At 42.0% G+C, this 25,503-nt stretch overlaps 1 protein-coding gene across 3 annotated transcripts in view; it reads left to right on the top strand.

Annotated features, from left to right (window-relative positions):
• zgc:77784 (uncharacterized protein LOC402947 homolog) overlaps window positions 1-19,226 on the top strand; it is a 45,433-nt gene extending 26,207 nt beyond the window's left edge. The window contains exons 9-27 of one of the 3 annotated variants that reach the window (XM_068584420.1): window positions 235-406; window positions 810-1,015; window positions 3,213-3,294; window positions 3,516-3,684; window positions 5,066-5,232; window positions 5,558-5,679; window positions 5,849-6,065; window positions 6,603-6,721; window positions 8,288-8,465; window positions 9,866-10,078; window positions 10,997-11,039; window positions 11,128-11,264; window positions 11,342-11,626; window positions 12,595-12,733; window positions 13,978-14,312; window positions 14,765-14,881; window positions 15,859-16,038; window positions 16,380-16,501; window positions 18,567-19,226. In XM_068584420.1, the coding sequence (XP_068440521.1) occupies window positions 235-406; window positions 810-1,015; window positions 3,213-3,294; window positions 3,516-3,684; window positions 5,066-5,232; window positions 5,558-5,679; window positions 5,849-6,065; window positions 6,603-6,721; window positions 8,288-8,465; window positions 9,866-10,078; window positions 10,997-11,039; window positions 11,128-11,264; window positions 11,342-11,626; window positions 12,595-12,733; window positions 13,978-14,312; window positions 14,765-14,881; window positions 15,859-16,038; window positions 16,380-16,501; window positions 18,567-18,578 (3,015 nt within the window). In that variant the 3' untranslated portion in view covers window positions 18,579-19,226. Of the gene's footprint in view, window positions 1-234; window positions 407-809; window positions 1,016-3,212; window positions 3,295-3,515; window positions 3,685-5,065; window positions 5,233-5,557; window positions 5,680-5,848; window positions 6,066-6,602; window positions 6,722-8,287; window positions 8,466-9,865; window positions 10,079-10,996; window positions 11,040-11,127; window positions 11,265-11,338; window positions 11,627-12,594; window positions 12,734-13,977; window positions 14,313-14,764; window positions 14,882-15,858; window positions 16,039-16,379; window positions 16,502-18,566 lie in introns of all 3 variants that reach the window. The other 2 variants (XM_068584421.1, XM_068584419.1) reach the window with 2 other exon arrangements.
• The last annotated feature ends 6,277 nt before the right edge of the window (window positions 19,227-25,503 follow it).

Below are 25,503 nucleotides of genomic sequence, written 5' to 3'. Positions count from 1 at the left end.
CCAGTGGACCCAATTGGGTATAGCAGACGCCTCCCATTGTCCATGAAGTGGTCCCGCAATATTACCATAATAACAAATGCTGCGCTTTACATTCGACGTGGATAAAAGGACTCTGTGTTTTCAAAGAATATCTGTTTTAGTGACCTGAAACTCAGTTTGCGTGTGGATGAGAGGCCAAAGAGTGGAGGAAAACATCCATGTTAAATGTTTAGTTTTCTGTCCGTGTGTTTTTAGATGTTGCTGTTCCCCGGACAACCGCCGTCGCAGTCCGGTCGGTACTCTGTCTCCATGAGCGGTGAACTGACCATTGCTGATGTCCACCCCGAGGACGCTGGTTTCTACATCTGCCAGGCCATCAGCGTGGCAGGAAGTGTGTTGACCAAGGCTCTGCTGGAGGTGGAGGGAGGTGAGACCTCAGCTCACACCGTTAGGTTTAAATCACAGGAGAGGTGTATTCCTTTTTCAGCTAATGAGGAGAAAACATATTAATTACTAAGTAGGTGCATAACAATTAGGCTCATAAAGACCAAGAAAGGACACAGTTATAGACCTCCTGCTGGATGAGCAATGGATTTCAGGCTTCTCTTTCATCCTCAGGCTGCTTGTAAGCACCAGATTTAAGCTTCTTTTTGCTTCTTATGCAGCCTGTTATTTTCTGCCTACTAAGCGTTGAATGTATTTTCCCCCTTTGTACTCTTAACGGCAACTTTTATAATCATATTTTTTATGGGCCTTTGCCATGCCTTCCAAGTATGTTTTCTCCTCCGTTTGGACCTATTGTTCTGCCTCCTCTCCCTTCCAACTGGAAGGTCCTTCAGGTCGCGTCCCGCCGATCATTCGCCAAGGTCCGGCCAATCAGACTGTATCTCGGGGCGCGAAAGCGCAGCTGCATTGTCACGTGAACGGAGGGCCCTCAGTCAAGATTTCATGGGAGAAGGATGGAGAAAGTCTTCTGGGAAATAAGCCTCGACTGATCTTGATGGAAAATGGCACTTTGCAAATCACAGACATAAAGGTGCGTGTGTGTGTGTGTGGGTGTGTGTGGGTGTGTGTGTGTGGGTGTGTGTGGGTGTTAAGTTGGTGTCATTTATTGGAAAGGGCGTGAAAAGGACAAGTTTAGCTGTTAAACTGAAGAAAAAACTGACTCCATGTCTGATGGAAACTACAAAAAAACAGCACAGGAAACTAGAAATCTTCCTATCTGATCTCTGGCCGTCTTTCACTTTCTTTGCAGCCCATTTGGCTAAAAAAATTGTTTTCCTTTTCCATGACATATTCCGTTTTCATTTGTAAAATTAAGGTGAGACCGAGTTTCAAAGACCAATCTCTCTAAGGTAAAGCATATCTCTCCAGCGCAATTATGTGCTCATGCGGTGTGTAATTGTAATGTTAATGAAGGTGCTTGTTTGTAAATGCTAATGTGTTCTGCTTTGACGGAAGAGCAGTCAGCAGCAGCCCCTTTGTGCTACAACCCCACCTGGAGGTCAGCGAGTGCACGGAGGATGGAGCCGAAGCGGCATCGTTTCCGTTAATTGACTGGCGATAGATGATTAATCGTCTGACCGGCTTTTAATTGCATTTCCTGCCCCGCCCTATGCGTATTCGCTGCCTCTCTCGTCCTCTTTCCCCGACTGCAGTGCTCAGCAAACTTGAAACATTAAGGTTTGGTCCAGTGCACCAACGCGGCAGGGGAAATCTGCCATGCCAATGTGCTCAATGGAACAGAAGAGATGCATTAGTGTGGCATCAAGGGGATGACAAGGGGAGAAAAAAAAGGAGAGAGGGAATGGAGATGACGAGTGAGGGACTAAAAATATTTACCCTGCTGATGCCCCTACCCGCCATCAATATTTTAGCAGCCGTTGAAGTCATCTAAAGAAGTTCACCTGCCCACACGCAGCGCTGTCTGTCAGCCAGAGGTCAACACTGCGGCGGATGATCTCATATGGTCTGATGATGGCTCCAGCAGACTGGCTCTGAGCCAGGGTAGGCTGCAGCCAGCACCAGGAGCGTCAGTGATGCATAAGAGCATATACCGGTCTTAGTGTAAACAGGAGGGCAAGTACAATACGCCTCAGGGTTTATAGCAAGGGAGCTTTTTAGAGCTGCTGAGACTCGGGTGAAGAATACTGAGAACGCTCAGGTTTGCATGGATTACATTTGATAAGAGTGATGGCAAGCCACAAAAGAGGAGTTTGGATCCTTTATGTAAAGCTGAATTATGACCCGACTGCAGTTTCCTCTCCGCTCTGCTGAGTTTGTTGGTGTCTAGCGGGCTCATTGTTGAGGTTTCATCACCTTTTTTGGCTTTGTTCACTCTTCGGCTCTCATCAACATCAGGCAGTGAAAAAACACACGAAACGGCATGCAGACAAATTAAGCATCTAGCTTACCGGCGGCTTAAGATAGTGGAGCATTTTGCAGCTAAAGGGACAGATATTTCCTCTTTAGGAGTTGGTGGAGACCAAAATTACAGCTGAAACGAGAGTGAGTATTGGACTTGCATTCATCAGGTCGTCAGAAGAACGACCCCCGAGTGTTGGATTTGTAATTACGCAACTTTGTTTGTGAAAAAGCTTGCCAAATCAATATCATAGGAGATTATGAATGAGGAAGGTACCGCAGTAGTAGCACTCTAGTAGCACTTAAATGTCTCCTACTGATAGTGATTTGTAGTTTGACTTCATTGAAAAAACTGTACTTTCCTGATTCTTGTTGTTTTGAGTTTGATTGGATGTTTTAAAGACATTATTGGGAATTTAGACTGATAATATTAAGCTTTACCTACTTAGCGTACATGATGTATTATGTTTTTTGATGCAACCTGTAAGCATCATGTTAATGCTGTAGCTATATTATACTACTTACAAATACATCTCTAATGTAACTAGTACCTATATCTGTCAGAAAGATGTCGTGGTTGTGAAACATTTCCCTGTGAAATGTGGGGGAGTAGATTAACAAATTAGCATAACATGGACTTCAAAATGGATGCAGGCAGCACACTACTTGAGTAAAGGTATCTGTCTTCTACTGCCAGACAATTGAGACTGTGCTCATTTTGACGAAGAAAATCTTGAACTAAACATTCGTTCAGTCATCAAAATGAATCCAAACCATCCTTTTGAAAAATGTAAAAACCGCTCGCAGCGTTTGTTCTCTTCCCCTTTTCTTTCCGACGTCTGTCTGAAATGTTAACGGCTGTTCGACAGGACGCAGACTCGGGGATGTACACGTGCGAGGTATCCAGTGCCACAGGGGAGTCGAGCTGGAGTGGGATGTTGACTGTCAGAGGTACTCGCACCGAAACTCTCCACACTCTGCCTCTCTGTTACACTTCACACTCTGTCACTCTCGCACGACACCTCCGCGCTCAAGAAGCTACACCCGCTGTTCGTGAGAGCGTCGTCTGGAGCCGCAACCGGACAAAACCCACTTGAGTTTCAGTGACGATATCGATCAGAAGCGATCCGTTGTTGTGGTTTAGCGGTGCTCTCTTCCTCTTTGTGTCACAGAAGAGGGAGCTTCCTCTGTATCCCGAGTGTCCGAGTTCATCCAGCTCCCGGGGCCTCCGCAGAAGCCGGTGGTGACGGAGGTGACCAAAAACACCGTCACCCTCACCTGGCAGTCCAACCCTCATGAAGGAGGGGCTGCTGTCACCTCCTACATCATTGAGGCCTTCAGGTGAGGCACTGATGCAAGATGAACACTGTCAGGGTTTTTGTAAGACTGTTCAATGTACATTTGAGAGATTTTTAGTTTGTAAATCCAGCTTTTGCAGCATATTAGCCTAGCTTAGCTTAGCATGCAGACTTGACACAGGGAAACAGCGAGCCTATAGCTCTCTTCATACAAAACAATTCCACCTACCAGCGTCTCTAAAACTCACCAATTAACACATAATATCTTGTTTTGTGTAATGTTAAAATGTTTACTACACCTCTTTTTTCAACTCTGTTTTAACACATTAGCATTCTGGCTGTTTCAACCTAATGAGGTCTTCTTCACTTCGAGTCATTAGAGTTTGAACACGACTCGTCTCTGCCTGGAGGGAGAGACAGTTTTGTTAAGTGACACTCGCTGCATCAGTATTTAGCCGTGGCAATCCCGAGGAGAACCACGGCAGCTCTAACAACCAACCAGAGGCTTTAGCGAGACGGACAGTGAGTGAAAGAAGAGACAATTACTGCAGTGGTCAGCTCGACAGCTCTGTCCTGTCCTGGGGCGAAGGAAGGAAGGAAGGAAGGAGGAAGGAGGGGATGCCGGCCCAGTTGGGCAGTTCACTCATTACACAAGCAGGAGAGAGGGTACAGGCCGAGTTTACAGACACACACGCACACACACACAAGTCGAGTTAGAGAGAAAGCTCAGTGTGGCAGACTTGCCCGCAAAGCTGATGAAGATCCACTCTCTGCTGCACGCTCCACTGACACCAAATTATTTGTTTTCAGGCTTCAGCAAGAATAAAGAAAGACGTACAAACCAGCATTTTTCTGTTATAGTTCTTTTACACAGTAAATAACAGAACTAACATTTTGGTTTCCAATTTAAAAAAGACTACATCTTGAAGGGGGATTAATATTTAAGCAGCCACTGTTTCCAAAGCCATTTACAGATGCAATATCTTGAAGTAAAAAAAAAACTAAATGGGGAAAAAAAAAGCTGGATGACTATTCAAATGGAGAAACTGTTTCTCTGGAGAACATTTGGTGGGAAAGGTTGCAGAGGAAGAAACACTGACGATAGGAAAATGCTGTGGCCTGCTTGTTGTAATTACCCTGCCATGTTCTCCTCTACAGAGTTGAAGGAAATGTTAAATTGCGCTCCTGCTGTTTGACAGTCACTCGTCTCTGCACGGCGTCGGGCCGCAAGACTCATTCAGAAGCCGTTGTTATAACCTGCTGTGTTAAAAAAAGAGGGAATAAGTATCGTCGTTGTTTCCCTCCGCACTCTGAGACCGAACCCATTTTTAGATGAAATCAAATTCAGTCTTTTAATCGGACAACAGCGGCATCGTTAAACCGTTATCATTTTTAAGAAAAGGCTTTCATTTTCTTTCCTTCAGCCAATCGGTGGGCAGCACCTGGCAGACGGTGGCGGACCACGTGAGGCAGGAGAGGCACACCGTGGTGGGACTCTTCCCCAACACTGTGTATCTCTTCATCGTCAGAGCGATCAACTCGTACGGCCTCAGCGACCCCAGCCCCATCTCTGAGCCCGTCAGGACGCACGGTACGTTAGATAAGCCAAAAACTCATCTTTTTCTGATTACACTCTTGTGTGATAAGAGTCCTATTGTACAATCTTGATTTCCAGTTTATATTTCATAAAGAAATAAATCAGAGATACTGAGGCGGCAAGATAATGAGCGACATGGTTTTAGAAAAAAACTTGCTTTTCATGTGCAATCTCAAAACTAATTGCTTGCTCAGTGGGAAACTCTGCCGCCTTGAGCAGTGTTGAATTTCATCTAAAAGGTTGTTTTTTTTTTCTACTGGATGATTGCTATTCAGCAGTTTTTCGTTTTGGGACTGAGTGCATGTCTTTGTTGTTTCAGATGGGAGTCCCACAGAACAAGGTGTGGACCACAGACAGGTGCAGAGAGAGTTGGGGGAGGTGTCCGTTTACCTGCAGAAGCCGCTGCTTCTCTCTCCTACCAGCGCCAAGATTTCTTGGACTGTGAGTTGAATACTTGGCTGACGCGAAGGAGAACACGCTGATCTCCAAACTTTAACTTCAAAACCTCCCTCAAACGTTACGCGACACAGACGGATCAACTCGAAGTACAAACACAGCCGGTTCTGTTTTTTTTTTACGCATGATTGTAAACGTGAAACTCTGTTCTCAGGTCGCCCTTCAGTCTCGGTACGTTCAGGGCTATCGAATATTTTACCGGACTATCGGCAGCTCCTGGTTGGTCCAGGATATGGAAGCCACATCCGACCACAGCGTCATCTTAGTAGATCTGTACAGCGCTACAGAGTACGAGGTCAAGATACGCCCTTACTTCAACGAGCTACAGGGACACGACAGCCTCATGGTTCTGCTGCGCACGCCGGAGGAGGGTAAGGGACTCTTATCAATCACTTTGTCATCAGCAGAGGTCTATAATTATCACGTAAAGCTGAGGAATTATTAGAGAAATTGTTGCTACAACTGCCTTTTAAAAGAATTATACAAAGTGCAACTGGCAACACATGTGTTTATGGTCCATAATTTACTAATATGTTCTCATTACTTTCCAAAAGATTCCCTTCATGTGATTTGGCCACTTATTTGGCCACTTATACAGAGACGATGTCCATTTAGTGCACTTTAGTTAATTGGCAAGAGCAACAGGTCAGCTGAACATGTGACATTGAGAATAAAGTTCCCAATGATAAATGAATGATAGATGAATTATTAATTGGATTTAAACCTTCCAGGACATTTATTTTTAAGGAGAAAAAAAACTATCAAATTACAATTCTTTCAAGGAAACCTTTTGGATATAATTAGAAAATTATCATGAAATTATGGACCTGTAAAATTGAGCGCTACCATAAAACGGATTTCAATGAAAAAAATCTAAATGTGACTTTCCTCATTATCTCATTCTGCAGTTTTAAGTGCAGCACCACAGGCTGTTTCAGTGGTTCAGCTCACTAACAGCTCCAGCATCAGTGTGTCCTGGGAGCCTCCGCCTCATAATACTCAGAGCGGCATCATTCGAGAGTACAAGGTGAGTCTGCGACCTTCTTCCTCGGGCCTTTTCAGGGTTTTTTTAAAAGACGTTTTCCTTATCTGAATTGAAGGCTGAAGGACACAGAGTTCTGTATGCTGTCGGGATTGTTAAGTGTGAGGCACATTTATGATATCAGGCCGCTTGTAATGAATGTCATTCTTTAACATTCATAGCTTCTGTTGAGGTTTTTACTAAATCTTAGAACAAAATCTTCAAATTGAATGAAGTGACAGAAACACACAGAAACACACAATGTTTCTGTGAGTTATTATTAACCTACTCAGAAAGCTATGGATGGGTGGACGGATGGATTGATGATGGGTGGATGGATGGATGGATGGATGGATGGATGGATGGATGGATGGATGGATGGATGAACGGAAGCTGTGCAGAATTTAAATGTCAATTTCAAAATGTAAATGTCAATGTTACGCTTCCAAATATTCTGTCCAGCCTCAATTTGAATAACATTGAGTTGACTGCAGCTCTCAGCGTACGACGACATCTGATTATCTGTCTCTTTGTCTGACGTTTCTTTATTTTTTTAAACTGGTGACGCATCCAAAGTCAGGAAAAACAAAGTGGAACTAAATGTTCTTTTTAATCCGTGGTATTTTTACACCCTCACTACTGCTGTTTTGATACTTATGAAAAAAAAAACACATTTTTTATTAACAATTAGAAATTACTCATGCCTCTTATCTGCTGCCAGTAGAGAGATTCAAAGAGACTGAATTTAGTCATCAGATTGCACACTGACTGTCCCTGTCATCTGTTTGCTCCGTGAAAAAACATGCAGTTCTGATTATCTGTCTCTTAGTATGAGCACAACACTGATTACTAATCATCTGGCTGCTAATCCAACAAAGAAAAAAAATGAACTTGCTGCGCTATTGTTTTGATTTATTCTCCCCATCTGCGTGCAGAAAGTTGTTGAGAAAACCACACAAGTCTGGTCGTGATACCCCAGATCCTTTTGTGTGTGAACGGCTCGTCCGCTGAAGGCGAGGATCACACTTAATCCCCCTTTAACATTCAATTTGCTGATATCGCACGCAATGTTGTTGCACGACCCTCCCCGTGGCTTAAATGTTAAAAATCTAACGTTGAACTGGCAGAACAGTGTAACAGGAAACATTCTCAGCACAAAGACTTGATTCATTAAAAAGTTGTATTTTGGTGGGAAAAAAACTATTTTATCGTAACAAAGAATGATACTTGATTACTGAAATATCACAAAAGAAAATCGTCAGATATCAAACACGGATGATCTTCCATTGGAGAGTAACGCGTTGAACACGTGAACATCAGGATTTAAAATCTGTCTTTTAACTGCGAGTGCATTGGCATCCTTTCTCTTTCTCTCATCCCTGCTGCATCTCTGCTGTCAGTGCAACCAGATAAAGCTGATATGCCCCCCCCCAAAAAAAATAAAAAGCATATTATTATCAGATTGTGTCTTATTCCAATGTCAACGGGTCACATTTAGTCACGGGGGTTGTCTTCATGTGTTGTGTTTTTTTAAGATTCAAACATTAATCCTGATTGTCTGCTGTGGATCAGGTCTGGTGTCTGGGCGGCAGCTCGGAGCAGGAAAACCAGATAAACCGAACGGTGGACGGAGCCGTTCTGTCCATCTTGCTGACGGGCCTGCTGCCTGATGTCCGCTACTCCGTGGCGGTGGCGGCTGTCACCAGTCTGGGTGTGGGCGCTCAAAGCCCACCTGTCAGCCTGCTTCTCAGTGAGTCACTCACACTGTTACAGTCATTACAGATTGATGTATGGCAGAATGCGCTCTCAGCGGGCTCCTTTTAACACAAACTAAGTCTTCAAGTGGAAGGTTGATTTAATGTATGCTGTGAGAATGACTTCACAACAGGGGCATCGTCCACACTGATGTTCTGAGTTTGAAAAGAAGGAATTCACAGTAAAGAAAAGCTGTGTTGAAGGTCTCGTCAGCTTGTTGTAGCCCAGAGGGGGCGAGTTGTTTTTTGAGTTGTTTTTCTTCTCCTCTTTAATTCTGCTGCAGTTCTGTCGAGGAGTAATGTAACGTGCTTGTTCTCTCGCTTTCCAACAGTTAGATACGATAATTGAGACCACTTTCATTTACATTTTAAGCCACAGCCAGTTAGCTTGGATCAGCATGAAACCCATGCAAAAACCAAATCTAAAAACAAAGTTGTGATTTTTCAGAGGGTTGTGCGTGCACACGGATAGCGCCACATCACTTGTTGTTGGGTTATCAGGTCACACAATGTTTTGTTACCTTTGTTCAGAGTAAAGCTACACAGTACAGTTGAATAAAGACAACGGCAGCAGCACTTAGGCAGCACTTAGATGGCTCTTACTGATAGCACTTTGTAGTTTGACTTTATTTAAGAAATTGTACTCTCTTGATTCCTGTTGTTCCTAGTTCGTACTTACGGTTGAATGCACTTATTGTAAGTCGCTTTGGGTAAACGCGTCAGCTAAATGACATGTAATGTAATGTAAAGCTAGCTGTTTGTAGTCGCTACGCTAAGCTAAGCCGAACAGCAGCTACATATTAAACTAACAAATATAAACCCTCTTCTCTCCCGAAAACAACGTAAAGTGTACCTTTTTGCAAACAAAAATCCTCCTGCTCCCATTTTAAGTCCCAGCATGCCCTATTCAGACAATCTAAGATATGTAATTTTTGAACCGAACAACACAATTTCTTGACTGAAACTCCTTCCTGACAGGCCAAAGCTTTGTTTTATTAAGATTTTTGTTGCACATTTAGATTCTTTAGGTCCTAATCTTTCCAAAAAGGTGTCTTATTGACCGCTCCAGGAGGCATTTTTTGGGGAATCTGGCGCATATCATGCTGGATGTTCATAGTTATGATCAAAATATATATTTTAAAGGTGATTTTTTTTTGCAGATATATTTTTTTCCCTAAGACTTTGCTGAACAAATACATACAATAAACACAAGTATTGGAATTAATTTGGGGTTCCTACGACGACTCAAACTCAGGGAAAAGGAGGTCTGGAGCCAAAAATGGTTCCACAGTTTTCAACGGGTTGAACCGTCAGCAGGTCGTTGGTAGACAACCTCCCGCAGCATGGCATAAAAACACAATAAGGAGCTCCACAACGTCGACTACTTTCCTTCCAGCTCTCCCTCTGGGCAAGACGCCTGTGAAGAAAGGCGGTAACCTCAGCATATCGGAGCAGATCACCAGCGTCGTCCGGCAGCCTGCCTTCATCGCGGGTCTCGGCGTGGCCGCCTGGTTGGTGCTGATGGGCTTCAGCGGTTGGCTTTACTGTCGACACCGCAGGAGGAAGCAGCTGGGACACTACACCACATCCTTTGCGTACACACCAGCAGGTATGTGGTTCGAAAAGCTTCGGCTTATACTTTCTGAACTAAGTTTTGCCATCATGACAGGTGTTGAAAGTATTTACTGGAACATATCAGTGAGTTGCATTTCTGGAATTTGACATTAGTGGAGTTTTAGATTTTTGATGTCGGGAAGATTTTCTCCTTTTTAAGATAGAACTGTTGCAAAAAGCAGAAAAGGCCACAATGACTCTCTACACCTTGTTCGTTATGAAAAGGAGAAGTTACAGAGGGAGGAAAGGCCTCAGCTGTACAGCAAACTGTCAGCTTTCAGGTGACAAGTTCTTAATAGACCGCTGGGAAGATATCTCCAGCGGTGATGAATGTTTTCAATTTCAGTTTGGACGCTCTTGCACTGCAAATTCGGTTAATTAAAATGTATTCATCCCCACAGGGCAGTGTTCCTGGCAGGAATAAAGTAAAACACTGAAGACACACTGAAGCATATGTAAACAATAACCACTATATGCACTTTAGTTTAGATGTCGATGCCCTCGGGCACGTTAACATCGACTTCGGACCGGAGAGATATTGTCAATTTTTCATAAATACTCAATGCATAGATCAAAGCTTGAAGGAAAAACACATGGAATTTCATTATCCATATTTTACAGTGACTATTATTACCACAGAGATTCCATTGCTTCCCATTTTAAGTATGGTTCATTGAGATGCCACAGACGCTTCATTGATTCATCAAATAGGATTTGCATGTAATGAAAGCATACTGTGTTTGTGTAGGTCATTGGTATACAGTATCTTTATAAAATATTGATTTAAATCTGCTGTCTTCAACTTTCTTTTTTTGGAATGGAGAAAAATGACGTTTGAAATGTGTTTTATTCATCATCCTGTTAATCTTTTGTGCCTTAGGACTGACTGAATGAAAGCTTTCTCTTTTTTCAGTTGGCTTTGCTCACAGCGAAGGATCTGGAATCATCAACGGAGGGTAAACCAAAGATAACGATTTCATTCGGATGAAGTTTGTGTATTTGATGTGCTACAACGTGTAGATGTGATCTCACCTCTCTTTCCAGGCCCGGCTTGTTAGGATCCAACATGGGCAACTACCCCTGGCTGGCAGACTCCTGGCCCAATCCAAACCTCGCTCATAACGGCAAAGACTCGGTCAACTGCTGCTCCGGCAAACTGGACTCGGACAGATATTATAACAGTAAGAACTCTCCGACTTTGCCGTAACTCTCAGAATGCAGAAGTGTTTTTTGCTGATGAACCTTCGCTGTCCAGCAGTCGGCATCATGAACTACCCGAACCAGTCGGAGAAGCGCAGCACGGCGTCCAACGACAGTCCCATCTACAGCACCATCAACACGGCCGCCGAGGACGACCTGCTGGCGTACTACGACACCTACTCCAGTACGTCCTACAACCAGGGGCCCGACCCGTACAGCAGCAACCCCGTGCTGTCCAACAGTGGCCTGGTGAGTCTGGAGCTGGACCTGGACCAGTGGACCATCCAGTCGGGTCAGTCCGGCTCTGAATATGCCAAACTGCAGTACACCAAGAAAAGCAACGGTGAGGGTCATAAGCCATCGTTCATTTCATGCAGTGAATCATAATGATTACAATGATTATATGTTATGATCTGACCTGGCACATTTTGAGTGTGCAATTATATTTCTTACATAATGGCAGCTTTACAAAGAAAAAACTTTGTAATGTTGCATGAAGCTTAAGTGTCGTTGCCGTGGTTACATCCAGCTAAGTACACACCAAACTGTGTTTTTACTGTTGACTGACGCTGTGTTTGATGCAGGTCGATACTCAGTTGTTATGCCCGCTAAATATTTCAATGTTCGTTGCAGAAATTAAAATGGCCCGACTCAAAGAATAGGCAGGTTAAAGTATTGGATTAAAGCACCAGTATTGTTAAATGTAGGCTTGATTCTCATGGATTTATAAAGCGTGTGTGCCTCCATGCTTGCATTTTGGTTCAAATTACAAAAACACATATCATATTTGCATAATATATACATAATTGCGAGGAAAGGTGGAAATAATAACAGATGTTGCTTCTGAATGAAAGCAGCATGACGCGTACTCTACCCAGCCTCTGACATAGAAACACATCGTGTGGTGTAGACATGACAGACAAATTCATTAAGTAAAATAATACCAGAAGATTTATTTGTATGTATTTCTGTATTTTTTTCAATGTTGCCTGCAAGCCTTTTTATGTTATATGTAATGTGTTATAACTCAAATACAGTATAACTTACAGCTGTGACTCTCATATCATGACTAAGGACGTAGAACCATGAAATGACTCTTGAATATACAAAAAAAAAGTCAAAGAGGAGAAACGTTCTTCAGGCACTCATAAGCAGAGTGAGGAGGAGCGGCGGGTTTCTCAGCCTGTATGTACTTGAGATTATGTTCACTTTAAACAAGCAGCAACTTCCACCTCGTGCTCTGGACGGAGAGGATAAAAACAGTGATTATACCGTGTACACAATATGACTCTTTGTGTTTTGTGTCTCTAGACAAAGTGGTGAAGCAGAGGTCCAGCGGGTCCTCGTCAAGGTCGGCTCCTCTCACCTGGGTGGATGTTCTGTCGCTGCCTCTTCCTGTCATTAAAGACCGAGGTCACACAAAGACAGACAGAGAGGAAGAGCAACACAGGTGAGACTTATTTCGACTCATTTCAAGTTGTACATCAAGGCCCTTTTATCCTTCTCTGAGAAGACGTTTTACTCTGTTTATTTATAGCATCAAGGCCTCTGACTTCACCTACATGACAGAGAGAGTTAAAGCAGATGGATATCAAACCTGCCCTGTAACTCTGCCAAGGCTGTCAAACTAATCTCGAGTGAAGTTTGGAGTCTGGGGAGTTTTCAAATTAACAACAGTTGTGTCTGCGGGCAGCGAGTAGATGGAGCTGCGGGGTTTGGAGGGGAGTGTCTCCTCTAACTAGTTCTGACAGAATAGATTGTGGACATAACAGGGTGGGATCGGACGGCTGTTCTGACTGTGCCGCGTCTTTTGTAATGACATTAGCCGCCGTCTGACAGTCTGGATTAGTACTTTCCATTTTCAATGACACGTCCATCATTAAATTAGCCCTGCCGGCACTGAAGTGACAAAACAAATCATGAAGGGTGCTTCTCTCCAACTCCATTCCTCCCCTTTTTCATAGATTATTTTTAACAATTTGTCTTTTACTTATATATACATCTTCTCTTATATTTAGTCACGTTAGCCCAGCGTTATGCCTCGTCCATCGATTTGGTCTCGACTTGGATATCAAATAGATTGCCGGACTATTGGGTTGAACATTCAAATAAGAACCAATTTTGTGTTTTTCCCTGTGTTTGAGTAGTCGTAGGAACCCCAAATTAATTCCAATACTTGTATTTATTGTATTTATTTGTTCAGCAAAGTCTTGAGGAAAAAAATTATATCTGCAAAAAAATCACTTTTAAAAGAGATTTTGATCATAACTATGAACATCCAGCATGATATGAGCCAGATTCACCAAAAAAGCCTCCTGGAGTGGTCATTTAGACACCTTTCTGGAAAGATTAGGACCTAAAGAATCAGAATCTGCAACAAAAATCACAATAAAACAAAGCCTTGGCCTGTTAGGAAGGAGTTTCAGTTAAAAAACCTGTGTCGTTCGGTTCAAAAATGGAAAAAATGACGTATTTATTGCCAAAAGATTGTCTGAATGGGGCATGCTGGGACTTAAAATGGGAGCGGGAGGATTTACAAAAGGTTAACTAGATTTTTTTACCAAATATCTAAAATACAAAGTCATCATCTCATACCTATATGCGCAAGTAAAACAGGTGTGTGTGTGTATATGTGTAGGTTTCTTAAGTGTTCAGTGTTTTTTGTCATGCTGTTCCTCGCTCTCCATCCTCCAGCTCTGGGGAGGAAGATGACAACTGGTGTCCTCCCCTGCCAGCCAGAACCTACCTGATGGACGCTTCCAGAGAGGAACTCTCCGGTCTGCCCTCCAAACCAGACCAGCTGTCCTACGCGGCGACGCTGACGTCGACCCCCGAACGAGACGCACGCGAGCCCAGCGACAGTCCAGCGCGGCTGCAGCACTTTGACCTGTTGGCCCGCCACCACTCGGGCTCCCAGGTTTCCCAGTCCAACCCAGATCTGTGTACCAACACCAAGGTCCAGGTTGCGGGCGCCGTCTACCACACCAACCACTGGGCCGAAGACTTGAAAGGGGAAAGCCTCGGTAAAGGTTCGTTGTGCAATGTAGAAGATCAGGGGTCAGCATTACAGTCTATCTTTACATCAACAACAAAATACATACTTTACAAGCTGAATTGCGAGACAGGAAGAGCTGGTTCAGATGCTCGCTTTAGTAGATATCTCTCCAGCACAATACGTACACGTCTTTAGCAATTCTTCACCTGGCGCCGGTTAATGTCAGTTTATTTTTTGAACGTTTGAAACTAAAATTCAGGCCATACAGACATTGCACCTTTTTTTCTTTTTAAGCCTTCTATCTTCGTAAGTGACTTCCCAAGAGGCAGCGCACAACCACACAGTGTCATGTATAATTTAGTTGATGATGTTATCCAGCAGAAAGTAGCTGTACGTGGAAATCAGGTCGCATTTATTCAAAGCGCAGTGTTCTTTAGTTTGCTCTCCTAGTTTCCTGAAAATGACATCAGTGTGCTTTCTCGTCAGGAAAATATTCTGCTCCGGCGGCCGAGTCCGGCCCTGCAGCCCCGGCTCACAGATCTAGGAGTAAGAAGAAAACACTCAAGGATGGACAAGTCAGACGAGAGCTTCACAGCCAAGCAGGTACGACCCACCCATCGTGTCTCATTGAACTTCTGTTTTAGTTTGGGGGGGGGGAAAGAAAGAGGAATAATACTGTTTAACCTTTTGGAAATCCTCCTGCTCCCATTTTAAGTCCCAGCATGCCCCATTCAGACAATCTTTTGGCAATAAATACGTCATTTTTCCATTTTTTTAACCGAACGACACAGGTTTTTTGACTGAAACTCCTTCCTAACAGGCCAAGGCTTTGTTTTATTGTGATTTTTGTTGCAGATTCTGATTCTTTAGGACCTAATCTTTCCAAGAAGGTGTCTTATTGACCGCTCCATCAGGCATTTTTGGGGAATCTGGCTCATATCATGCTGGATGTTCATAGTTACGATCAAAATCTCTTTTTAAAGTGATTTTTTTTTTGCAACTATACATTGACTTTGCTAAACAAATACACACAATAAACACAAGTATTGGAATTAATTTGGGGTTCCTACGACGACTCAAACACAGAGAAAAAGGAGGTTTCGACGGGTTAAGTAACTCATTCATGAGCATAAGCAACACCAGCAGCATGGCTCTATTGCATTGATTGTGGTCCAATCATTTCACGCAGGTCATGGTGTTGCCTAATGTGCAGAAACATCCATTACTTGTTGCCTTGCAATTGTTAATAGCCTGAAGAACTAGCTTGGCACAAAATCCCCATAAAACAGCCAATTGATACCAATTCATATCAACAAGATGCAATATGTTAATCAGTGTAATTTAGCGGCGTTGTTAGGGGATACTTACTTTTGGACAGAGCCAGGTCAACTGTTTCCAGTCTTTATGCTCGGCTAAGTTAGCCGCAGGCTGCAGCTTCATGTTTAACACACAGGGTTTGAAGTGGTATTGATGTTCTCATTTAACTCTCAGCAAAAAAAACAAATACACTTGTTTTAATAGAAAACCAAAGCGGTGTTTCTGCCTGTATCTTCTAATCACTATATTGTAATCGTATGCAGAACTTCCCCCTCCACCAGCCCCTCCCCATACAGATGACTCCCTGCAGCTCTTGGCCGATGTTTTGAGCCGCGGCCGAACAGACGGCGAAAGAAAAGAGGGAATTGACTCTGCAACTCTTCAGAAGAGGGGAGAACATTTCTCCCCCCAAAGGAGAGCAGCCGCAAAGTTGTTATCACAGGGTAAGAACGGTCTGAGACTCACCTCTGTGGGATCTTTCTGTTTCCGTTAACAGTAGATGATTAAAAAAGAACAATTTATGTCCCAGCAGCACGTGCCGTTTGCATCAACAGCTGGAAGCCAAATAGATGTGTATTAATCTTATTGTGATGCTTCATTAAAAAAAAATCACTTTTGAGCTTAGTAAGAACCAACTGCCGCCTGTGAATGCACAGTTATCATGCCGCAGTCAGCGTGCTGCTTTCAGCAGCAGGGGGTCTGCTTTCAGTCTGCTCCATCACTTATGGTTTAACCTATATAAAAATACAGCTGTAACTTTGAGTGATTTGTTTGTCATCCACAGATGAGAATGTAATCCCATACGGACAGCCCGGCTTTCTGCCCCAGGTCCAGATGTCAGGCTACGGGTCTCTGGGTGGAGGAGTCCTTTCAAGAGCCTCCACCGCCGGCCGGAGGAGAGACGAGGTGTGTTTAGACTCACGGTGCGAACTGCTGAGCTACCATTGTGTCTGCGTGGTGGGAGTGAGAGTCAGTTCAACAAGGTCAGTGTAACAGGGTCAGAGTGAGTGTAACAGGGTCAGAGTCAGTTCAACAGGGTCAGAGTCAGTTCAACAGGGTCAGTGTAACAGGGTCAGAGTCAGTGTAACAGGGTCAGTGTAACAGGGTCAGAGTGAGTGTAACAGGGTCAGAGTGAGTGTAACAGGGTCAGAGTCAGTGTAACAGGGTCAGTGTAACAGGGTCAGAGTGAGTGTAACAGGGTCAGAGTGAGTGTAACAGGGTCAGAGTCAGTGTAACAGGGTCAGTGTAACAGGGTCAGAGTGAGTGTAACAGGGTCAGAGTGAGTGTAACAGGGTCAGAGTCAGTGTAACAGGGTCAGAGTCAGTGTAACAGGGTCAGAGTGAGTGTAACAGGGTCAGAGTCAGTTCAACAGGGTCAGTGTAACAGGGTCAGAGTCAGTTCAACAGGGTCAGTGTAACAGGGTCAGAGTCAGTGTAACAGGGTCAGAGTGAGTGTAACAGGGTCAGTGTAACAGGGTCAGAGTCAGTGTAACAGTAACCCGAGGGCAATTTGAACCGCTTGTCAGATTCCTTCAGACAGTATGTGATATATGTTTCCTACACATGAATTATCTTACATAGGGAGTCATAAGTTTGGGTGCTGCTCAAATGAAAACAAAACAGGATGTTTAACCTTTTTAGAAGCCTTTTGCGAAAATCTACCCGCTCCCATTTTGAGTCCCAGCATGCCCCATCTTAAACTCCTTCCTAACAGGTCAAGGCTTTGCTTTATTGTGATTTTTGTTGCACATTTAGATTCTTTAGATCCTAATCTTTTTTTTTTAAGTATCTTATTGACCGCTCCAGGAGGCATGTTTGAGGAATCTTGCTCGATTCATGGATGTTCATAGTTACGATCAAAATACCTTTTAGAAGTGATTTTTTTTTTTACAGATATACATTTTTACCCCAAGACTTTGCTGAACAAATACATACAATAAACACAAGTATTGGAATTCATTTGGGGTTCTTACGACGACTCAAACGCAGGATAAAAAAAATACTCAAACAGGAAAAAAGAGGTCTAGAGACCAAATTTGTTCCACAGTTTTCAACGGGTTGATTTTCAATTACATTTTATTAGTAGTATAGCCCAATATCAGAAATCCCTCAGTTGGCTCAGAGTCCTTAATAATCTGAACCACATACAGATTCGCTGTAATATATCATATATATATATATATATATATATATATATATATATATATATATATATATATATATATATATATATATATATATATATATATATATATATTTATTTATTATTTGATGGATGTATATATATTCTTTGATGGATAAAGAGATGAAGCAGTCCACTCAAAGTCTGTCCTTTTGAAACTGCAGCTCACTTCCTGTTGGCTTTAAAGACGGCTGTAAATCCTTTGTTGTGTTCTCAATGACAGAGAAGGAGACTCTAATGAGACATGTTTCAATGCTTCAATCTTCAGTGGATCTTTAAGTCTACGACGGCGTATTGTGGCAGTTGTAGGTAAAACAAAATAATAATTGAAAAAAAAAAGGAAATGCGGAGCTGGGGGAAGGGGCAAAAATAAAACTCAAACGTAAAGGTTTTCTGGTATGGCTTTAAATCAAAAGTTATTTTCTCTGACTATTACCCCTGACTCTGTAAATATTGTTATATTTACTGACAATGGCATCCTGCAAAGTTACATGCTTTTGTTTTTATCAATAAACTTAAGCTAAGAAGAAATGATTTGTTTGTGAAAGTGTTGTCAGTCATCATGAGATGAAAACGGATTCGGTTAGAAAGTAACTGATTGTTTGTGCTTATGGAGAAGATTATTTCCCAACATTAAAATGTCCCTGTCAAAATGTATGTACTCAATGTAAGAAGCTAAAATACATATTTTGGTATTGGATACGTAGCTCGGGCTTTACTGTCCATGAGTCTCCTTGTTTCTGCCTCTGGATGTAAATGGGACTCTCAGACTCTCTGTGTTTGTTTGCAGAACCTCATGTAGATGGAGGCCGCTGACATGACATCCTCTTCTCCTCCACGGCGTCCTGTCTTTGCAAAACCATCAATCTGTTGCCATGGTTATCTTGTGGGAATCTGAAGACTAAAGGAAAAGCGTCGAGGCTTGCCATCTGTCTTTTCGCGAACTATTTTTAGTTGATATCTTTTAATGACGTTATCTTCATCTCCATCCTTTCTCCATGTGTATGTATATACATCTTTACAGTTTTTTAAAAAATGTGATGAAATGATGTATTGCCAGAAATGAATCTGGGGTTTAAATAATACGGTATTTTTAGGCATCGGGAAGTTCATGTAACTACATTATTGTACAGCAGATTAATGAATGTATATTCTGTTTACTCCTGACCATGAAACCATGATGTGTGTGGGTGTGTGTGTGTGTGTGGGTGTGTGTGTGTGTGTTTGAGGAAAGCCACAAGGCCGAACATGCGGTGATTAACCAGTGTGTGTGTGTGTGTGTGTGTGAGTGTGTGTCAGTGCATGATGTAGTGTTTGTGTGTTTTTCTTTTTATCTCTCGTTGCTGTGTGACTGTGTTGTGTGGTATCCCTGTAGCTCACCAGTGTGTTAGCTCTGTCAAGATTAAGTATTATTTTTAAACTGATCAATAAAACATTTATTACAAAACGTTATTCTGTCCATGTCTGAATTAAACAGAACATTATGGAGAGCGGAAGCTTTTTTTTTTGTTGCCACTCTCGCACCATAGCTCTCGGTCTGGAAACATCGCTCGGTCCTTTGGTTTGAAGTCCAGACGGATATTTCTTTAAATCTATTCAATAGTTTGTCATGAAGTCTGTCCGAGCCGCTCGCTTCCCCTGAAACATAATCGTTGATGCCAAAATACTATAACGTGATTTGTGTGCACATTATTAATTGAGCAAAAAAATTAACCCTCGTATGGTGTTCAATTTTTTTGTTACTCAGCAGGTAGTTGTGGGTCTGTTGGACCCATTGTATTTTGGGGGTTTTAATTCAACACAAACAATTTCATGTTAAAATACTCAACAGATGTTTTCTTCATCCCAATTAGAAGCAATATAAACATCAAATATGGTGAGGTAGCTCGCTATCTGGGCTGTGCAGCTGTTTTTTTTAAAAATAAAAGATGGTGACGGAAAAAATGCCAAACTCTAGGCTTCATACCCGCAGTTTAGAAACCAATGGGTGACATCACCGGGAGGTCACTCTATGGTCTATGATTAGTGTGCGGATGTAGCATGTAGCACAAAGCCACACACGAGTACAGCTTCTTAGATCTGCAAGCGTGACTCTTCGTCTTGTTGATGTTCACCCAGTTCATAGAAATATAGTTTGGAAAAATGCTTACACACACTTCTAAAATGATCCTGAAATCATTATTTTTGGCCAGCTTACAAAATATCTTTCTTCATGACATGAGACTACGTGTTTGTGTGTTTGGTAAATCCGATGACCTCCAGGAGTACGAAGAGAAGACGGAGAGAAAAGAGGGGGGAGAAGACGGAGGAGTGAGCTCTCATTCTTCCGTCACAGCGTCTCTGAGGGGTTTGTTATCTTGCGTTCCAGTGTAATGGCTCTTCTGATATGAGCTACTGTGGATGATTTGATGGCTTCTTCAGATTGCAGAATTTTAGGAATGTTATGTTTGTGGATATGACTTAATGAAAGGAGGCAACCTGACTGTGAACATTCTTGAAATGTGAAAGGTTGATGGGATATTAAAAGGCTTTTCTTGGTGTTCAGATGGGTTTATGTACTCCAGTGTTTTGGCAGCGAGGCAGTTGGATGGTGTGGAAAGTGAGTTGGACTCTGTTGCTTCTGGCGACACTTGCTAGGTCCCACCAGGCTATGAGCAGGATAATGGTAATCCAATGCAATTTAGAAGGGCTCTACAATTTTATGCTTTTAGGCCCGTAGCATGGATTAAGGTCTCTGTGGTTTACACACACACACACACACACACACACACACACACACACACACACACACACACACACACACACACACACACACACACACGGATAGTCACAGTTTGTGAGCGAGGCCACTTCACATATGTTGGAACAGGACGTTTGTTTTTTTTAATTTCCTTAAATCAATGTATTTTAACTGCAATGTGTTACTTACTTACTTTGAAAGACACTTTTTAAGACCGAAGATATACAAGTACTCTGCTTGAAATAATACAATTTAAAAAAAAAAATTTCACATGAAACTGTTTGTTTTTGTAACACGATTGGTCCCCAAACAAGTTGTGATTTTAAACCCTCTTCAGCAGAAAACGGCATTCTCGTGAAAAGGGAATCCAGATGTAAGCAATGTTTCCCACATGATATTGTGTGTGTGTGGCTGTGGGAAAAAAAGGAAAACTAATCCATCAAACATTAGCGGTATCAATTCAAACCTGACCAATATTGGATGAGAGAAACCATGCCTAAACATGGACACTTCCAGGATCACATTACTCCATTAGCTGAAGCCCCAGTCGGGGATTATCCTGCTAGAGTGCATCCCTACCTGCTCTACAGGTGCTCATCTGTATCGGATCCGGTAGGATCAATAGACTAAGCAGGAGCTGCTGCTGTCATTATCATCATAGAAAGGAGATTATTTGTAAATCCCCCTTGACGACAACGCGATTCAAAAGGCTTTACATAAGACATGGAAATGCATCCAACATACACAGGAGTATAAAACACAGGAAGCATAAGAAGGGAAAGATAAGCTGTATGTCCCAAATACAGTTTAATAATAAAAACAAAATGTTTTGGATCTCCATTCAAAAGGACATGTGTGTAAAGCGTTCAGGATGACTGGTGATATTAATGGATGTGGGGTAAAATATGAAGATGATAAGGCTGAGCAGGGAATACAACATAATCATGACTGAAGTCACGATCTCTCAGCGAATTAAGATTGTGATTCTCCCTTTCCATCATGGCACACTGGGAACAAACCCATTCATGTGAGACGAAATCCAAGTAATGGTTCAGTCGTTGCTGCACAACTGAATAAAGGTCGCCATCTAGTGGTGAGAAAAGAGACACACACACACAGGGACCATGACGCCATTACGCCACATCTTTATTTAATTAAACTCACAGCTGCAGCACTTTTTGTAGAATTTAATGCAACGGACCAGGACATCCACGGATGTTTTAGGTTTCCAGCTTTTAGCCAGACTCCTCATCAGAAGCCGGCTGTGTCAGTAACAAGAGAAAGAGCACATCAGGTGTAACATTTAGACTTGCAGAGGAGCAGACAGGTGTTTCTAATGACACTCAACATGAGCAGATGTGAATCTTTGGTGCTCAAAAAGCTTCCAAGGAACGGAAACAGATGTTTGTAAGTTTACTGTACAATAAGCAGAAAAAAAGAAATTAAAAGAAGATGTATTTCTATTGTAGTAGTTTGATTATGGAACAACGCTCATTTGAATATAAGAAGGGTCAACTCATTTTAAAAGGATCGTTTATAAAAATTAAAAAAAACTACTAATGTGAATAAAATGTTAATATATTTTTTTCTTCTTCTTTATTTTAAATGAATTATCTGATTTAAATTAATAATAATTTAATAAAACTCATGCTATAAGAAGTTGTTTCCATGACAGTGAGCGCATTGTGCAGAAGGTCTAGAAGTATACTTTTACCACTAACCGTCCTCTGTATACAAAGTTAATTGTATTCTTACGCTACTTGCACAGTCCAGTCACAGTAAAGTGTGGCTCTACAGCTGCAGGTTATGTTTACATGTGTTCACTGTTGATATATTTGTTTAGTTGTATGTCTGTATCTGCATATTGTTCAGGGAATTCAAAGTAAATTGAGTTTACTGAGAACCGTGTCAACCTTTGGTCGTCACACATTTGAGCTGAATCACCTGCTATTTATTAGCTGGTGATCGTTTTGCATTTTAAACCAAAGCACTCTTGCTGCTCTCGGATGGAAATCTATTGTTATTTAATATATTTGAAACACACATTTCATAGTTAAACGCTCCTCTACCATTTCTCCTCTTTCAAGAGCATCACCTCTTCACATAAGGTAAAATAAGATAATCCTTTATTAGTCCCTCAGTGGGGAAATTACAGGATTACAGCAGCATTAACAGTAAGAAGAATATTAAATATACAGATGGAATAAAAAATTGTATAAAAGTACTTCAACGTAATGGATATATAACTGTGGGTCATTTAGTGCAAAGCGCCACTTACTGGCAGCAGAAAAACATGTACTTTACTGAGTCATTTGGAAATAAATGCATTTCTGGATTGATTCGTGCCATAACCCGCTGGCTGCTGCTGGCGTCCTGGTGTTCTTAATGTTCTTAATGCCACACGTTCTCACAGCAACTCTGCCATGGCTCCAGGAGCAGGGCCTCGCCACCACTGCCAAGAGACGCCAGAGTGGGAAGACAACAATGGGCATGCTCAACGTGGATGGCACACATTTGAATCCAGATGATCACCTGCAGTTTGATCAGCTGCTGGCCTGGTACTTTTGGCACCATGTGCTCGTAGTCGGCAGAAGTTATTGGACTGATCTCGATCTCGGCACTCACACTCACAGACTTTGCAAAATCCGTGAGGGTTTTAGTTCTATCCCTCTGTCAAACCACAGAGCGTTCGAGGGCTCTCGCACAGATACTTTGAGCCTTTTATGAACCCTTTCCGTAAGTCAGCATTGGATGCAGACTTTGCCCGAGGGAATTACCCACAATTCATTGAAATGTGACGGTAAAACACACACGAAACAGAAAAGGTGAACAAAGAGGACGACACATGTGTGTTCAGTCTGGCAAATTCCATGTACTCAGAAACATTAAGGATTACAGATAGAGAATACAAATACATTAAATTAGAGGATGATTATTTAATTGTTCATCCAATATTTCATTTAGTCTTTGAACAAGTAAATAGATTATGTGAAATGACTTCTTATCTTGTGTGGAAAGACCTTTGGAAGGTGTTCAAATCAGGGAGTAAAAAGTATGATCATAAATAATACAAGTACAATAAATACCAGGGTTCAGGGTTTCAGGCCTTAGGGAGACACTCGGGTGAAGTTTGAGGATTTTTTTTATCTTTTTGTGTGTTACTCAGCTGTTAGCCATTCAAGAACAGTCGAGATCTCGAGCTTCTTACTGTGACAGTAACAACCAGCGAGCAGCGGGGCAACATGGCATGATTGGGCAAACATGGCGACCCAAACTGACAGCGCATTCAAAAGAGAAAATGGAGCGGTACAAACACAAATTGAGGTTGTTCTGTACACAGATGAGGTTGTCGCCTGCGTGAATTGGTAATGTCAGTAGTTTCCCCACCATTGTTTCCACTTTAAACGCCTCTGAGTTTGCGACGACATCAAAAAGAGAGCTAATTTCTCCCCCGCAGGTCTCTTTCAACTCCCACTCTCTCTCTCTGCAAGGGGCCGCAACGCTTTTATTGCAGCGTCTTTACCTAAACTGCACAAAGCTTAGCCGCTCATCATCTCTCCTGTCACCTCAACCTGTGAATGTACTGCTGGTTGTGTTCAAGTTCACTACAACAACTTGGATTTTATAAATGTTTGAGCAGTTTTTTTCATCTGTTATAAGAAATTTGAGACTACATTTATCATTCATGAGTTAACCTTCAATGTGTCTTTCCATTGTTAATATGAGGGGTGTAAAGCAAAGCAAACTGCAGTGATGGCAGCTGCTGTAGGATTTCAATTATTCATACTATAGGCCTGAAAACGATTGAATTAATGTAAATGAACACATTGCAGAACTTTAATTATGCTATTTGTGTTCAGAAAATTGCTCTAAGGCAAAAATTACATGATGTATTCTTACTGTTTTACTGAAAATGTGTTCCGGGTAAATCCCTCTGTCTAAGTCGCTCATTATAAAGCAACATCAATTCAAATGAAATTGACATTTTAGCGCTGAAAATAATCTATAACATGCACTTCCAGCCATGGCCTATTGCCGGCTATGGGTTCATTGCGTGTGGTTGTGCTGCATTTTGAATTAAAAGCCCCGTGTCATCAGTATTACTGAGTTGTGTGCAGCGCATTGACAATTTTGTATTTTCAGCAGATTCCCTAAAACACAAAACTCATCCTCTGTGATTGGTTGTGGCTCAGCATGCTCCATTGTTCCATCAGCCCGTTTGTTCGCTCGGTTTCCTACGCACAAACAAAACTTTCCTGCCTGCCCTGTGCGATATTTGGCTCCTCTGTGCTTTGATAACCCCAAAATATTGGAAGCTCTGACTTTTTCTGAGGGAAGAAAGGTAAAGGTAGGTCATTTATATCAAAACAGTGTGTGCAATGGTGTATATGTGAGCAGAATACATGTTTAAATGGTTTAAAGTTATTTTTCTTTATACTGATGATTGGTAGTTAAACTCTAAATGTCAGACATTATCGCTTTAAGTAGCTTGGGGATTGGGGAAACTCAGTTTTTCTGAACTATCAACCCAAGATGGCCTTCATTTATAGATGCAGAATTGAATTAAAAAGACTATTCTTGATATGTTGTTAATCATTCTGTACGCTTTTCCCCATAGTTCTGTATCACATGTAAGATATCTTGGAAACCTGGCAGTCTTGCTATGAATTAAAAATGTATTTCTGTGGTTTTAAAAAGGGTTTTAAAGATATACTCACCTCTCAGTCTTGCAGGTTAACGACACCATGTAACTTCCCTCCGTTGAATAGTGGGAACTATTTCTATAATCAAATATGTCAAACTCCAGGACATCAGTTGTGACATCCCGCTGAATGTATTTCAATATTGTTTTATTCATATGCAGTGTTGCCCCGTGCTTTGTGACAGGAAGTGCCTGCTCTAATTGGTACAGCAGAGTACAGATGTTCGCGTATCCCTGACCTGCTCTGTTTTCTCTTCATGTGTCAGTCAGTGTTTATTTGGCAGG

Source organism: Clinocottus analis, unplaced genomic scaffold (assembly GCF_023055335.1).
Source record: "Clinocottus analis isolate CAN_PGR_092001 unplaced genomic scaffold, fCliAna1.0.p SCAF_2, whole genome shotgun sequence".
NCBI classification, from domain to species: Eukaryota; Metazoa; Chordata; class Actinopteri; order Perciformes; family Cottidae; genus Clinocottus; species Clinocottus analis.
The sequence above is the reverse complement of the archived record's forward strand: the minus strand, read 5'-3'. Positions and strand labels throughout refer to the sequence as shown.